Below are 17,782 nucleotides of genomic sequence, written 5' to 3'. Positions count from 1 at the left end.
GTCGACTCTGTGGAGATGTCCCTCCGGTTGACTATAGAAAGGAGAGCGCGGATTCAGGACCTAGCAAGAGTCCTTTTTGTCCCGTGTCGAGTCTCTATCCGGACTCTCATGAAGATGCAGGGGCCCATGTCAGCGGCTGCAGTCCCTTGGGCGTTATGGCACCTCCGTCCTCTTCACTCGGAGGTCGTACACTTATGGAACGGCAGCTCTGCGAGGCTAGATTCCATGTGCTCCCTGTCCGGTCAAACCCCGAATTCCCTCAGATGGTGGTTTCAGCTACCAGCAGGGAAGTCTATGACCCAACCAGCTTGGGTCATATTGACTACATACGCGTCCCTTGTAGGCTGTGGCGCTCACCTGGACGGATGCCCAGTACAGGGATCTTGGTCCCCTCTGGAGCGGCGTCTTTATTCCAATCTTCGCAAGATACCAGCTATCCGGCTAGCCCTCCTGCACTTCGCCTCTCAGATCCGGGGCAAAGGAGTGAAAGTCCAGTCAGACAATATGACTGCGGTTCTCTATATAAACAAGCAGGGAGGGACAAGATTATTGCCCCTTCTGTCAGAGATCGGGGTAATTCTTCGGTGGGCAGAGACTAACCTTGCCCATCTATCTGCCATTCATATTCGAGGCTCCCTCAATATGATAGCGGACCGCTTAAGTCGAGGATTACCGACCATGGAGTGGTCTCTGCATCCGGAGATCTTTAGGCAGTTAATTCACAGATGGGGTATGCCAGAGTTAGATCTCATGGCAACCAGGTTCAACGCCAAGGTTCTGTTCCCTGTACAGGGAAGACAACCCCCTGGTGATAGATGCTCTGTCGATACCGTGGAGGTTCAGGCTGGCTTACATCTTCCTTCCGTTTTCCATGATACCGAGGGTATTGATGAAAATCCATCATGATCAGGCCTCGGTAATAGCCATCATACCGTTCTGGCCCAGGAGATCCTGGTTTACCCACCTCATTCAGATGAGTCGGGGACAATACTGGAGACTCACCTCTGCACAGGTTAAACCTGAAAGCCTGGAGGTTTATCAATCCCTTCCCAACATAGAAGGGCTTTCCGAGTCAGTCCTGAGAACGTTGTCGCATTCCCGAGCAGAGTCTACGAAGAAGGCGTACTCCAGGATCATGAGAATCTTCATGTCATGGTGTGATTCTAAACAGGTGGCGTCTGCAGATCCGCCACTTCCTGCGATATTAAAATTTCTTCAAGATGGATTAGATAAAGGTCTTTCTCCAGCTACCTTGAAGGTACAGATTTGTGCCATCTCAGCCTGTCTCAACAGGCCGCATTCTCGGGACCCACTCATTAAACACTTCCTGAAGGGAGCTGAAAGACTAAAGCCTACTATACTTAAACCCATTCCACAGTGGGATCTTTCGGTAGTGCTCAGGGGGCTAGCATTTCCCCCCTTCGAAACTTTGGAGGAGGTCGAATTCAAATTTCTAACTTTAAAGATGGTTTTTCTTCTGGCTGTAGCTTCAGCCAAAATAATTTCTGAATTGCAGGCAGTCTCTGCGATTCACCCGTATATTATCTTCCTACAGGACAGGGTACTCGTGAAGTTCTTACCCTACTTCAGGCCTAAGGTGCCTACCTTCCAAAATATCAACCAGGTAATCTCCTTACCAGTTTTGTTTTTAGCCTCCTCCTCTGATACTCCAGCAAGAGACCCGCTGGATATTTCAAGGTGCCTCCAGGTCTATGTAGATAGATCCAGAGAATTCAGGATAGATGAAAATCTACTTATCCTGTTTGCCGGTAAGTCTAAAGGCCATAAAGCGTCTGAAGCCACCATTAGTCGCTGGATCAAGGAGGCCATTAGGGAGGCTTTAGTCTCCCAATCCCTAGATCCTCCCGAGTTTGCGAGAGCCCATTCTACTAGGGCTGTCTCCACCTCTGTTGCGGAGAGAAGACTTCTTCCCTTAGAGTTGATCTGTAAGGCGGCCTCCTGGAGCTCTGAGTCAACCTTCATCTCCCATTATAGGATAGATGCTAGGATGGCAGAGTTTAAGGCCTTTGGGCAGACTGTTCTTAGTTCTGCCAGGCATGAGGACCCTCCCTAGGGGATTCTTCTTGCCATCTCCCCATCTGTGCTGCTGTTAGGACGTAAGGGAATCGTTCTCCTCCCTTTCACGGAGCTGAAGATCGTTTATTGGTTCTTGGCCTCATTAAAAGTTCCGCAGGTCCTACCAGTCCACAGGGGCAGTTAACCCCATCTGTGCTGCTCGTAGGACTAAGGGAAAACATATTATCGTTAGAAATTAACGATTGTTTTTACTGCAACACTAAAAATAAAAGCTGTCACCTAAATTTTCCTCTTTGATGTCCTCCATACAATCACTCACCCTCCCTCTTTTCTTGTTTCCTTCATCATTATTCTATCGGTTTCTATTTAGACCTTTAGACAGTGATTACTGTCATGTAATTATAACATTTAACAAAGATATTTTCATCGTTAACGGTACCTGCTTGTAGTACCCTTGCATGCATTTTCAAATAAGAACACAGTTGCCAAAGAAACAAGCCATATTGGATTTCACATGTAACCTTTTAATCCATGTCAATTTTATTTATTTTTTTTAAATGTTTTTTTAAAAATAAATGTAGAGACTTAAAAAAAATATATTTTTAGACATTGTAAAATTACATGGCATTCAGATTTACAGGACAGTTTGTTCATTATTATCTGATAACACCACATCATAGATTTCGCATGCTTCAAGAAAGGTTTTGGGCAGATCTAAATGCTCAGTGTTGATCTTATGTGAAATGTTATTTGCAATGAGTAGGTATGCAGCCATTGCTTCCTTTACACCACAAACATTTTCATGTCCCGCCTGTTTTAGAAGAGTTGAGCAGTGTCTTCGAAATGATTTGTTGGCAACCACCATTGGAAGACCTTTCTTGCATGCTAATGTCTCAGCATACTGTAGAAGGTCTTGATCGACTTCAAGTAGTTGATTTACAGTCCCTGAAATATAGAGATCTCAAAATCAATAAAGATATCAAATGAGAATACATTTTTCAACTGGGAATAAAATATTATTTATACATGCGTGTTATGACTACCTTGAGGTGGAGCATAAAAGAGTAAATCCGGTTTTCCATAGTGGCCATCAGTATGTCCTTGCCTCCTTATTTTATGGTTATTCCATTCAATGCGCTCACGCTCAAGCTCGTTGTTAATAATTTGTAGAAAACAAAACTGAATACAATGTCTTGAATAATTAAAAAATATAAGTAAAATTAAGCTTTTTGAGAACAGGAAAGCAGTGGAAGCAATAAAAATTATATTTGAATATCCTGATGATCATTTAAATAAAAGTTAGTCTAATATTAAAATTAATAATACCTACATGTGAATGGGATTTGAAAGTTCCAAAATCTGCGCCTCCAACATTGCCTGTTTTTGAAGAATTAAATAATTGTTAAATTTATGAAATTTAATATTATTTTTGATTTAAAAATTAAAGTATCAAAACTGTTTATTTGAAGTGATTGGCGAATTAATTACCAAATATTTAATTCTGATATACATAAGATATTTGATATGTAAGCAAGGGTAGTATGAGCGCTTGGCCAATAACCCCAACATAGGAATAAACAGGGCCAGAGCTTGAGTAGGAAGTGTGTGATTTAAAATACACAAGATGGAATCAATTGGAACGCAGAATTAGAAGTGTTTTACTAGAGTATCTTCTGTGCTCCAATTATTACCCATGACATTGGCATAACACTCTTATAGGCAGGGTAAAGTAATTTCATTCAAGATTATGGTCTAGAAGGGTGGGGAGTGAGGGGTCGCAGTGAGACCCAACACTATCACATACATGTGACATATCGTCTGGGTAGGGGATAACCTTGTTATTCACAGACAACCCTTTTAAATAATCTTAATGAAAAACTAAAAATTATTTACCTCAAAATGATTCTGCCACATGCAAATCCATGATTTTTTGAGATGTCCGTTAAAACACTCTGCACGCTTTTTCATGCAAAGATAATGATAAGATTTTACAAGTTATTATTTTTATTCTTAACATTAAGAGTAAATCTTAATACATAACATATTAGTAGAAAAATTATTAATGAGAAATTATAAACTTGCTTGAAAAAAAATAAAACTTATGAAAAATAGCTTCACATTTGACATATTCAAGGGGCTTGACCAAATAATGTTGATATATGTACCAATATACAGGTTGTTAAAACTACATTATTTAGCACAATTTGCCATTACTTTGAATACATGGTTGAAAAGGTATTCCCCAACCTCTAGTTCATGTGCCTGCCTTCATATGAATGGTGTTTTGTCTGGTTACGTTATAAAGCGATGTTGAGACACATAGTTGAATCATGCTCAGTTGGTTTTCGTGTTCAACAGCTACTCTGTTATGCTATGTCTGTTTGCACGCCATAACCACTGAAGAATCTCCTTCCTTCCAGCTCTACCACACACCTTGTGAATTCACTATTCTGCTATGACTGGGCGTATGACAGTCCAGTAACTTTATAGTGTTTAGTATAGAGTGCGACACTGACAAGTCTCTGCAGTGAAGGTGGAAAAAGAATGATATAATCCTGACAATTTACCTCCTTGCAAAATGCTATACATTTTAACACTGCTGAACTGTTGGATGGTGAGTCATGGAAATTTATAGAGCAGGAGAATAAAGTGACGGCGTGGGAGAGCAGAACTCAAGGCGGATGTTCAGTGGCCAGAACTTAGATCAGTGAAAATGACAGAGCATGATAAAAGTACCTGTGGAACAATAAAACTAAGTAAGCATGCGTGACACAGGCTTCATTGGAGCTCTGTGGGATATAACAAAGGACAAAAGAACAAAATGACAAGACCATTCACAATAAAGGCAAACATGGACTACAGGTTTTTAAAGTTAAAGGGGTTCTGCACTTTGATTTAACTGATGATCCATCCTCTGGATAGATCACAGCTTCTGATCGGCCGGGGTCCCACACCCGGGACCCCCACCGATCAGCTGTTTGAGCAGTCAGCGGCGCTCAAGCAGTGCCGGGGCCTTCTCACTGTTTACCGCCGGACGACTGAAGTCACAACTAGTATCGACTAGCGTGGGCGTGGCTAAGCTCTGTTCACTTGAATGGAGCTTAGCCCCGCCCACGGTAGTTGATACTAGTCGTGACGTCACTGGACCGGCGGTAAACAGTGAGAAGGCCGCGCCGCTGCCTTCTGAAACAGCTGATCGGCGGGGGTCCCGGGTGTGGGACCCCGGCCGATCAGAAGCTGATGATCTATCCAGAGGATAGATCAGTTAAATCAAAGTGCAGAACCCCTTTAACTTTAATAGAAGATAATTGAAAACATGTTGATATTAGTGGGTAATATTGTTGTCTTAGCAAGAACATAGTAACAAATAATAAGATTGGTGCGACAAGCCATCAAATTAGCATTATTTAATTATATTTTTAATAAATAATAAAAATTTTATATAACAAACTTACTTGATTATGTACAGACTTGCCATATCTGAAACTGTTAGTGCCAGATAAAATGTCATTATGACGATATCGGAAAGAAGTCTGTACTACAGCGACTGAGACATTCTCTTTCCCTCTGTCTGCTCTCACTACACGCGGACAACCTAAAATTAAAATACAATAATATTTAGAAATTTACTATGATAAGCTAGGTCTGATGCTTAATATTTTATATTACCATGTTCCCTGACCACTGCATCAATAAAATAACGTGCAATGAAGTCCGGTTTACGATTTGATGTGGCTGCATGAAGCCAAATAACACGTCTGGAAAATCTGACATACAAAATTATAACAAAGAATTTAAGTATTTGTTAATTTGGTTAGTATAGTACTAAATAAACAGACAATTAACTTCACATTATAATAAACGTACCCATCAATACCAAGATGTATCCATATTCCATAAAAACGCAACTTATCATTACCTAGAGAATATAAAGTAAAATTTACGCGAGAACATACTTCATAGACAACTATTTATTTTATTAGAAACATAAAACATAGGCAATAGAATGTAAACGTGAATGGCTTAAAAAAATATAAACAAACTAGAGACATTATGATTTTACTCAAATTCGTTAAAATTGATTAATTAACACACTTTATAAAACATGAAACTATATAAATACGTACCATCTATGTGCCAAATATCATTTGGACCCTTGGTTGAATATACTCTTCTTGGTATTTTACAGCGTCCGGGTCGACGTCTCAACAGTCCATCCTTGTCAAGTTCCCTCATTACATCATGAATATCGTTCCTAAATAAATAAAATTATATAAATTAAATAATGCTAATAAAATTTCAAAATAAATTATATATTATATATATATATATATGCGCAGTCACTGTGAAAGTCACAGTTAAAGGGGCGGACAATGTAGAGGTCACTTAAGGGAGAAACTGTATATATATAATTTTTTAATATTTTTTTTTTTTATTAGATCACCCCAAAAAATATACTAGGTGTACAATCGATCAGAAGGTAATTGACAAAAGTGATATATTTTTCATTTTACATTAGGCATAAAGGAACATGCTCATAACATGAACTTTCCCAACTCATCCCTAAACTAAAGATGTCTAATATGATCTCCTTACCATTCACCAATGAAGGTGTATGTATATGCAAATAAACTGTTTTATAGTTATCACATAAATAATATCTTGTTTTCCTCTATAGTTCCCTACATCTAGTTTTCCCAACGTTCCTTTTAGAGCTTCCTTGGCATATCATAATGTGTACTTGAAGGTATTCATAAGAGATGTGATCTATTCTTGTGGAATATGTTTGCTAATAAAAACCCTCCATTTACAGGAGATTTTTTTTTGTTTTTTACTCTGTGTCTGTCTAAAATGTAATCTATGAACATGTAATGCTTCATTTGAGATATCAGCTCATCCAACTGGAGCGTCCCAGTCTTCAGCCCAAATTGTAGTAAACCCATAAAGCAGGGCTGGCCAACCTGCGGCTCTCCAGCTGTTGTAAAACTACAACTCCCACCATTCCCTGCTGTAGACTGATAGCTGTAGGCAGACTGGGCATGCTGGGAGTTGTAGTTTTGCAACAGCTGGAGAGCCGCAGGTTGGCCAGCCCTGCCCTAAAGGATATTAGTAGGACAACGTCCACTATAAGATGAGGCCGGAGGTCTCATGTAAAGACATGATAAAGCATTGTTTCTGCGGTCAGATTTAAATTTTTACTTCCATGTGCAAGGAATCCAATTTCAAACCTTGTCCCGGTACTCCTGTACATAGGAGCATTGCCAGATACAGTGTGCCAAGTCAGTTCTCTCCAATCAACATTTAGGACATGAATTCAGATGATAAGGATTATTAAGGTTATTGGGGAACTTAAAGGCATAGATGGACGAGTATCAAACTGAAATGGGATTCTGTCCACTTCTCACATGGGACCGCTTTACAAACTCTTATACACCCTTGTAGAAGTTCCTCAGATGAGATTTTAATCTCCTGTGTTCGTTCACAATTTTTAAACAATTTGGCCTCTACTCCCCCCCCCCTGTTTCCATAATGATTTGATTAATGGAATAGAGAGAGTATTTGGCTGGTTCAGAACCCATTGAGCATAATCGGTTATTATTAGTGCATTCTGAGGCGACGTCAAATATTCTCTGTCTGCAGAAATCGATGATCTGTTGATAGGGTAAGTAGTGTGATTTGTTAAGGTTTTATTTACTACATAGCTAAGTAAAGGTAATGTTTCTCTTCTCAGTGGTCTGTAAAAGATCTAGAAATTTACATATCCCTCTCTCTCCCTCTCCAAGTCTCCAACATTTTATTTTGGATTCTGTGAGGAAATTAAGGATGGTGCCATAGTCCCATTTTTCTTGAGCCCATGAAGGGTCTGATCTAGTTTACGTGCTTCTCTGCAGGCTATCATGGTATCTCTAATAATTGTGGAATGTTTCATCAATGAAGGTAGAGCACTTATCCTTGAGTGTAGTATGTTAGTTAAAGGCCATGGGGAAGCCAATTGTTGTTCTAGTGCATAGTTGGAATGGTAACTAGATTTCTGTATCCAGTCAATACAGTGCCTATATATTCTAAAGTTTGGTAAATTTAGACCCCCCCCCCCCCCTATTTCTGGGTAGCACAAGTTTATTTAAAGCTATACGCAGACTTTTTCCTTCCCATAGAAAGGTAATAGTTTGATTGAAGATCTTTGATGTCTGTATGTTTCAATAATTTTTATTTATTTTTTTGGGACACACGGAAACATAAAATGAAATTGATGAAATATACCCATGCGAAGCAGGGTTCTTCTGCATAATATATATAAAATTTTACCTATAGCAGGGTTGAACTCCTCTAACATCTCTAATGCGCTTGTGCATTGCTCTTATACCTTTAAAAGGAGACCAGTTTTGAAGCTCACCCTGCAATGAAATTATGTGAGGTGAAAAAAAAAAAATCATACTTCTTAAAACTATATAGTCAAAAAAATTTTATTAAACTGACCCACCTGAACCGCCTTAAAAATTGCTTCAAAAGGGCGGTCATTACTTCTTCGCCTTAATCCTAAACGTTTCAAAATTCGCCTTAAGTGTCGATCTCTAAAAGTATGAATAGGTAGAAATTAGTTGACTTTGAAAGAAAAAAAGATTTGACTGTTATACATAATACAATTTTTATATCTGTAGTCTTATTAAACAAATACGTACGAAATTTTAATTTCAAAATTTCTGTCAAGCATTATTAACATCTCCTTCTGGGTGTATCCTTGTTCAAATAAAGACCGAATTATGAAATCACCTGTTTGAAAGAAAAAAAATAAAAATAATTATATATATATATAGTGTTTAAAATTAATCAAAATAAATAAATTTAAATAAAAGATAATATTAAATATAAACGGTCTATTAGAAAACCTTTTACATGTCCTACTGAAAATTTTAAAATTTTTAAATAAATATCTAAATTATTGATAAGCTAGAGTTTGAATGTTTAAACCTACTCCAATAAGGAGAACGATCCAGGGAAAGTCTGCAAAAACACATGCTCTTCTCCGTACTCTGTCATATCATAATATACACTTTCCAATAAAATAACATTAGGTGCGTCTCAATGACATGACATAGATATGGGAGAGAAAATGCTGAGCACTGAATTCTGAGAAATCATTCTAATAATCGTTGAAAGAAGATACACTGAAACCCAAGTCTACAATAAATTTTTACTTTCATGTTACACATGTCCAAAGTTTTACATGTTAGATGTCTTACCTTGAATTACATTATGAAAAATATGTAATTTTTTTATAATTATATATTATTTGGGCTGATATTGCATTACCTTGCCATTCATTCTTTGTCAATGGAGTTGTCACATCCAGTAATAAAGATCGGACTTTGCTATGAAAGCCATTTTCCGTCAAAAGCCCTATTAAAAAATAAAATAAAATTTTTATAAATATATGTTAAGGTTTTGGAAGTCATATAGCTCAGAAAGTATTTTGTCTCTTGTAAAAAGTTGTCCAACCTCTGTGGCCACCGGGCTATAATATAAAGTGGTCACTTCTTGTCTGCTGACACCTATTTCATCATAGTTGCAGATCATAGAATCTGCAGCTGACGTAACACGTCGACTCTACTAAAAATAAATAAAACACAGAGGTGGCAGACTTCTAGAATTAATGAATGAGCCAAAACAGCTTTTTGGTCACTGATTTGCGGAGAGGCACTGTTTGTTACGTCAGCTGATTGTTACATGATTAACAACTAATTAAACAGTGCAAAATCAACTAAACGTAATAAAAAATATATACGGTATATGTATCTCCTGAATTTTTCTTTTTACATTTATACAACACTTGTTGTGACATCACCACAGACAGTTTAAATAAAATGTATACAGTGATTATGATACATTACCATCTTGCATGTCTTGTCTTAATTTTTCATATTCTTTCAATGTATTGATTTGATCACTCATTTCTAAAATATTAAATTAAAAAATATAATAGCATTCATTAGTATATAATGTAACATTTATGGGCGTACTCCGTTCTGAGCCAAATTAACCCCTGTCCAAAAGGATAGAGAATAAGATGTATGATCATGTGGGGGGGCCGTCCACTGGGACACCACTGCTATCTCTACGTAGCGGGACCATGAAATCAGCATACAGAGCAAAGTGAGCTACATACCTTATAAAGGGAGAATACAGAAGTCGTGAGCATAGGAACTTAGGGCTTTGGTGTTGCCAAAATCAGGTAACACCCCCTGAATTCATGTCTATGCGATAAGGCGTGACAACTATGTACTTGTTCAAACGTCATCAGGAACGGAGCTCACTTTGATGCATGCGCTGATTTGAAACTTCCACAAGGCAGAGATGGCAGGGGTCACAGTAGACGGCCCACCGCGATCAAACTTATCGCCTACCCTTTGGACCTGAGATAAGATGTCTAGGGGCGTAGTACACCTTTACTATACGGGCCAGAAAAACATAATAAAAATGGTCAACCAACAGAAAAAATGTATTATGGAGTGGACACCCTCAGGACTTTGTGCCTCTGAGCGGCAGATTCATCATGTTCATCTAATCACGGTGAGTAGGAGTCAACAACGTACACAGCAAAAGCCAGTGAGTGAGTGACCCTCCAGGACTCGGAGAAAACCTGTATGTAACCCAATATAGTGATTGAGGGAGGGGGCGTTCCTACTACGTAGCGTATCCTCCATTTTATGTACCCTGTACCAGGGCGTAGAATAAATAGCAAAACCCCCCAGGGTAGTTTCAATACTGTGCATTGTATGGCATGGTGTGTGAAATATATTGTACTTTGTACAGCATGGTCAAGGATTATACTGTATTGTTCGGGATGGTGCATGGATTGTACTCTGTATTTGATGTGACAATTATTTTTGTTTTTCATACCGTCAACCGATGGTGGCGCAGTGACCAGCTCTGAGCCGACCATGCTCAGCAGCTGCCAAGGGTTGGAGGGAACACTGCTGCTGATGCACCCCCTAGAGTAGAACCTCCCAAAAAAAGGATCACATTTTTGAAACTACAGGATAAGGTGTCAGTTTTGTTGGTACTATTTTAGGGTGCATATGATTTTCGGTTGCTCTAGATTAATATTTTTGTGAGTCAAGGTAAGCCAAAATAGATGTTTTGGCACCATTTTTCAAATGTTGCTTGTAAATATATATAATTTTTTTTTTATATGCATATCCTGAGAGGCTTTTTATTTTATTTTTTTGGAGAGTTTGTCTTATGTAGAGTCCTTTTTTTGCGGGATGAGATGATGGCACGATTGGAACAATTTTGTGTGGCGTATTACCTTATGATTGCTTGGGATTACACTTTTGTATGGCAAATTGACCCCCAATATTTTTCACACAGTTTTTATTTAGTTAATTTTACCGTGTTTACCTGAGGGCTTAATCCATGTGGTATTATTTTACAACAGGTCATTACGGACAAAGCAATACCTAACATGTAAATTTTTTAATTATTTTTTAGGACTAGGCCCTATTTAACCTTACGGACTTGCCCATTTTTTTTTTTTTTGGAATCTGACCACTGACATTTTAAGTGCTGATGACTTTAAAACGCTTTGACTTATCCAGGGCATTCTGAGATTGTTTTTTCATCACATATTGTACTTCATGACACTGGTAAAATGAAGTATAAAGAAAATACCAAATTTATGGAAAAAAGAGGTACAATTTCTAAATGTCACTTTTAGAACAAATTTATTTTAAAAACTTTTTCCAGTTACAAAGCAAGGGTTAACAAGCAAAACAAACTCAATATTTAGGGCCCTGTTTCTGTGGTTTACAGAAACACACCATATGTGGTCATAAACTGCTGTACGGGCACACGGCAGGGCGCAGGAGGAAAGGAATGCCATACGGTTTTTGGAAGGCAGATTTTGTTGGACTGTTTTTTTGGGACACCATGATCGATTTGAAGCCCACCTGATGCACCACTAGAGTAGAAACTCCATGAAAGTGACCACATCTAAGAAACAACACCCCTCAAGGTATTCTAATTTGTTTAACCCTTTAGGAGTTCCACATGAGTTGTTGGCAGATGAAATTTAAGTATTTCAATGTTTTGTCTAATTTTCCATTTTAATCCATTTTCCCCAGTAACAAAAAAAAGGGTTAACAGCCAAACAAAACTAAATATTTATGGCCTTGATTCTGTCGTTTACAGAAACACACCATATGCGGTCGTAAACAGCTGTACGGGCACACGGCAGGGTGCAGAAGGAAAGGAATGCCATACGGTTTTTGGAATGCAGATTTTGCTGGACTGTTTTTTTTTTTTTTTACCCATTTGAAGCCAAACTGATGCACCCCTAGAGTAGAAACTCCAAAATAGCGGCCCCATTTTAGAAACTACGGGATAGGGTGACAGTATTTTTGGTACATATGATTTTTGGTTGCTCTATATTACACTTTTTGTGAGGCAAGATAACAATAAATAGCTGTTGGCACAATTTATATTTTTTGTTATTTACAACATTCATCTGACAGGTTAGGTCATGTGAGATATATATATATATATATATATATATATATATATATATATATATGTGTGTATGGAGCCGGTCGAGACGGACGCTGCGATACCTAATATGTATACTTTTTTTTTTATTTATACAAGTTTACCCAATGATTTCATTTTTGAAGAAAAAAAAAAAAATCATGTTTTAGTGTTTGCATAGTCTGAGAGCCATATTTTTTTCAATTTTGGGGCGATTACCTTGGGTAGGGTATGATTTTTGAGGGGTGAGATGACGGTTTTATTGGCACTATTTTGGGGTGCGTGTGACTTTTTGATCGCTCGCTATTACACTTTTTGTGAAGTAAGGTGACAGAAAATGGTTTATTTGGCACAGTTTTTATTTTAAATTTATTACGGTCTTGATCTGAGGGGTTAGGTCATGTGATATTTTTATGGAGCCGGTCGAGACGGACGCTGCGATACCTAATATGTATACCTTTTTTTTTTATTTATACAAGTTTACCCAATGATTTCATTTTTGAAGCAAAAAAAAATCGTGTTTTAGTGTTTGCATAGTCTGAGAGCCATAGTTTTTTCAGTTTTGGGGCGATTACCTTGGGTAGGGTATGATTTTTGAGGGGTGAGATGACGGTTTTATTGGCACTATTTTGGGGTGCGTGTGACTTTTTGATCGCTCGCTATTACACTTTTTGTGAAGTAAGGTGACAGAAAATGGTTTATTTGGCACAGTTTTTATTTTAAATTTATTACGGTCTTGATCTGAGGGGTTAGGTCATGTGATATTTTTATGGAGCCGGTCGAGACGGACGCTGCGATACCTAATATGTATACCTTTTTTTTTTTATTTATACAAGTTTACCCAATGATTTCATTTTTGAAGCAAAAAAAATCGTGTTTTAGTGTTTGCATAGTCTGAGAGCCATAGTTTTTTCAGTTTTGGGGCGATTACCTTGGGCAGGGTATGATTTTTGAGGGGTGAGATGACGGTTTTATTGGCACTATTTTGGGGTGCGTGTGACTTTTTGATCGCTCGCTATTACACTTTTTGTGAAGTAAGGTGACAGAAAATGGTTTATTTGGCACAGTTTTTATTTTAAATTTATTACGGTCTTGATCTGAGGGGTTAGGTCATGTGATATTTTTATGGAGCCGGTCGAGACGGACGCTGCGATACCTAATATGTATACCTTTTTTTTTTTATTTATACAAGTTTACCCAATGATTTCATTTTTGAAGCAAAAAAAATCGTGTTTTAGTGTTTGCATAGTCTGAGAGCCATAGTTTTTTCAGTTTTGGGGCGATTACCTTGGGCAGGGTATGATTTTTGAGGGGTGAGATGACGGTTTTATTGGCACTATTTTGGGGTGCGTGTGACTTTTTGATCGCTCGCTATTACACTTTTTGTGAAGTAAGGTGACAGAAAATGGTTTATTTGGCACAGTTTTTATTTTAAATTTATTACGGTCTTGATCTGAGGGGTTAGGTCATGTGATATTTTTATGGAGCCGGTCGAGACGGACGCTGCGATACCTAATATGTATACCTTTTTTTTTTATTTATTTAAGTTTTACACAATAACAGATAGGTGTTTTTTTTTTTTTTTTACTTTTTTGCTTCTGACCCAGACCCACTTGGTTCTTTAAGATCCAGTGGGTCTGATGCCTCCTCTGCAATACACTATATAGTGAACTGCTGAGCGTTTTTACTTGAACTTAGCCTGCTCAGGCTTCACTATACCATCGCAAGCTGGATGCCTGCTCAGGCGTCCAGTTGCCATGGTAACCACGGGACGCTGAATATGCAGGGCAGCACAGAGACTGGTGGGAGAGAGAAGCCGGGGGTCCGCACTATCTATTAGGGGGGAGGTGGAAGCCGGGGGTCCGCACTATCTATTAGGGGGGAGGTGGAAGCCGGGGGTCCGCACTATCTATTAGGGGGGAGGTGGAAGCCGGGGGTCCGCACTATCTATTAGGGGGGAGGTGGAAGCCGGGGGTCCGCACTATCTATTAGGGGGGAGGTGGAAGCCGGGGGTCCGCACTATCTATTAGGGGGGAGGTGGAAGCCGGGGGTCCGCACTATCTATTAGGGGGGAGGGGGAAGCAACATCTAATGGGGGATGGGGGAAGCCTGGGGACCGCAACATCTAATGGGGGGAGGGGGAAGCCGGGGACGCGCAACATCTATTAGCCGCCTGACCGCATATGTCATGAGGGGGAAGCCAGGTGACCGCAACATCTACTGGGGGGAGGGGAAGCCGGGGGACCGCAACATCTAATGGGGGGAGGTGGAAGCCGGGGGACCGCAACATTCCTAAATGGGGGGAGGGGGGACAGCCGGGACCGCAACATCTATTAGCCGCTGACCGCATATGTCATGAGGGGAAGGGATATTTCATGAGGAAGCCGGGTTGACCGCAGCCTTCTATGATGTTGGGGGCAGGGGGCGCCCGCTGATCCGCATCTGTTGTATTCGAGGGGGAAGCCCCTGACAGCAACATCTAATGGGGGGGAGGGGGAGAGAGAAGCCCCGGGGACTTAAGAGTATGTACAGGGAGGGGGGGGGGGGGGGGGGGGGAATAAGCGGGGAAGGCAGGCATTTATGGAGGGGGGGGCTGGGCATCGCGGCATCTGAACAATGGGTTTTCGGGGGATCGTGGCAATGTGTGCAGGGGATACATAAGTAGAGGATGCCGTCAGCCATCTTGAGGGGGAGAGGGGGGGGGGTGGGGTGGGCGCCACATTAACAATGTTTAGTAAGGGGTTGACCTCAAGCAGGGTGGTGAGGGGGTAAATGCAAGTTTCTTACTGTGGGAGGCTGCTGGCTGTGTGAACCGCGGCTCTTCTGCTTGCTGGGGACAGACGGGTTATCTGCTGGGCTGCCTGAATAACACTGATGGCCGGCAGCTCATGTTACATTGACTGCCACACTGGGTGCACGCCTACTGCCTGCCACTAGCCAATCAGCAGCAGGATCTTTGAACACTACTTATGCTGATTGGACAGTGTGCCTGAATGTTAAAATGGGGGGCGTGGCATCGACGAGAGCACAAACTGTAGTGATAGGGGTGGGGCCAGAGCCTGTGAGCCGACACCTGATGGATGAGGCTGTTTTGGCTGAGGGAGTTTTGGGTGAGGGAGTTTGGGCTGAAGTCTGAGGGAGGAGGGAGTTAAGGAGGAGGGAGTTTGTGCTGAAGTCTGAGGGAGTTAGGCAGGAGGGAGTTTGTGCTCTGACGTCTGAAGGAGGAGGGAGTGTGGCATGAGGGAGATGTGAGTTAGGGCTGACGTCTGAGGGAGGAGGGAGTATGGTGAGAGGGAGTTTGGGCTGACGCATGATGGAGGAGGGAGTTTGGGCTGACGCATGATGGAGGAGGGAGTTTGGGCTGACGCATGATGGAGGAGGGAGTTTGGGCTGACGCATGATGGAGGAGGGAGTTTGGGCTGACGCATGATGGAGGAGGGAGTTTGGGCTGACGCATGATGGAGGAGGGAGTTTGGGCTGACGCATGATGGAGGAGGGAGTTTGGGCTGACGCATGATGGAGGAGGGAGTTTGGGCTGACACATGATGAAGGAGGGAGTTTGGGCTGACGCATGATGGAGGAGGGAGTTTGGGCTGACGCATGATGGAGGAGGGAGTTTGGGCTGACGCATGATGGAGGAGGGAGTTTGGGCTGACGCCTGAGGGAGGAGGGAGTATGGGCTGACGGAGTAAGGAGTTTGGGTTGACGCCTGAGGGAGGAGGGAGTTTGGGCTGAGGGAGGTAGAAGTTTGGGCTGATGTCTGAGGGAGGAGGGAGTTTGGGATGAGGGAGGAAGGAGTATAGCCTGAGGGAGGAGGGAGTTTAGTCTGAGGGAGGAGGACTGATGGAGTTTTGCCTGACGGAGGATGGAGTTTTGCCTGACGGAGGAGGGAGTTGTGGATGATGTCTGAGGTAGGAGGGAGTTTTGCCTGACAGAGGATGGAGTTTCGACTGACGGAGGATGGAGTTGTGGATGATGTCTGACGATGTCCTAATATGTATGCCGTATATTTAGCATTACTAGTTGAGCGTTTGATAGTTTTTTAAGATACACTTTTTCCAGAAATGCATTAATTGTTTCTGGGGTAGGTTGTGGAGTTTGACCTTCGTTGGCAATAATAGGACACAAATTTGTTTGCAATGTCTTGTGGGTTCATAATTTTCTGTCGATCCATGTTGTATAAAAAGGGAATTCTGGATTTGGCTGACTTAGTTTTGATTCTGTTTGCTAGTGATTTATTAGCTTTATTTCTGCTGTAATACATAGATTTAGATTTGCAGAGAAGAAATTCAAATCTAGATTGCCTAAGGATGTACAGCTCATGTCTAAGTTCTTTTAGTTAAGAAACGTAGATTGCTTTACGTGACATTTTATTTTCATTTTCTATTTGTGTAATTTTGTTGGTGAGTAACTTCATTTTTTGGTGACGTTTTTTCTTTTCAAGGGCAGAATATTTCAGGAAGACACCTCTCATAACTGCCTTATGGGCACACAATATTGTTGATGTAGCAACATCTGTTGTAGAATTAATTTCAAAATATTCCTGCAGGGCTGTGCAAAATACCTTTAAGTATTCTGGGTTATTTAGAATGGAGTTGTTCAATCTCCAAGGCGCAAAATGCGACATAGAAAATTGCAGTTTAACAGTTATGGATGTTGGGGCATGGTCTGACCAGGATGTAATACCTATGTCTGCTGAGATGACATTTTGCAGCAGTATTTTGTCTACACAAATCATATTTATACGTGAATAAGAGTTATGGGGAGTTGAATGTAAAATGCTCCAAGGATTGAAAATTCCTTCCTTATGTAATAAGTCTCTGAAAGAGAGATCATTATCTCAAATGTCTGGTGGTTTTTTATCCATTGTGGGGTCTATGATTTTATTATAATCACCACATAGTTCTTAAAAATTTGCCAATCCCAATCGCAACTGCCATGTGTAGGGTTAGAGAAAATATTGCCGGGGGAGTCACTTTGGAGGAAGGGATAAGTGACCAAGGTAACAATACTAGTTTAACTAAATTTTAAACAAATCCTTAAATCAGTGAGAGGAGTAGTGTAAAAATAAAGAAATACTTTCAACTTGGCTAGCTCCGGCTAAACCAACAGCCATAGCTTCAAATAAAACTTTTAGAAAAACTTGTAAGTCGGGTTATAAAAACAAGTATGAAAAAAACATGGAAGAAAATAGTAAGGATAAGCATCCCTGAGTAGGAAGACA

General features: G+C 40.4%; 1 protein-coding gene across 2 annotated transcripts; it reads right to left on the bottom strand.

Annotated features, from left to right (window-relative positions):
* Nucleotides 1-2,565: 2,565 nt before the first annotated feature.
* Nucleotides 2,566-15,445, bottom strand: LOC122941871. 2 transcript variants are annotated; one of them, XM_044299360.1, is made up of 14 exons: nt 15,346-15,442; nt 9,927-9,989; nt 9,349-9,435; nt 8,718-8,808; nt 8,519-8,609; nt 8,344-8,432; nt 6,165-6,292; nt 5,905-5,956; nt 5,707-5,804; nt 5,493-5,632; nt 3,931-3,996; nt 3,368-3,414; nt 3,081-3,229; nt 2,566-2,982 (listed from the first exon to the last, which is right to left on the bottom strand). In XM_044299360.1, the coding sequence occupies exons 2-14, from the start codon at nt 9,985-9,987 to the stop codon at nt 2,672-2,674; spliced, it is 1,410 nt and encodes a 469-aa protein (XP_044155295.1). In that variant the 5' UTR covers nt 9,988-9,989; nt 15,346-15,442; the 3' UTR covers nt 2,566-2,671. The 2 variants fall into 2 exon arrangements, 1 of the variants encoding a protein (XP_044155295.1); XR_006390532.1 differs by having other exon boundaries at nt 2,846-2,982; nt 3,081-3,216; nt 15,346-15,445.
* Between the last annotated feature and the right edge of the window lie 2,337 nt (nt 15,446-17,782).

The sequence above is a fragment of the Bufo gargarizans genome, chromosome 6, assembly GCF_014858855.1.
Source record: "Bufo gargarizans isolate SCDJY-AF-19 chromosome 6, ASM1485885v1, whole genome shotgun sequence".
Taxonomy (NCBI): Eukaryota; Metazoa; Chordata; class Amphibia; order Anura; family Bufonidae; genus Bufo; species Bufo gargarizans.
This window is presented reverse-complemented; position numbering and strand designations above follow the sequence as displayed.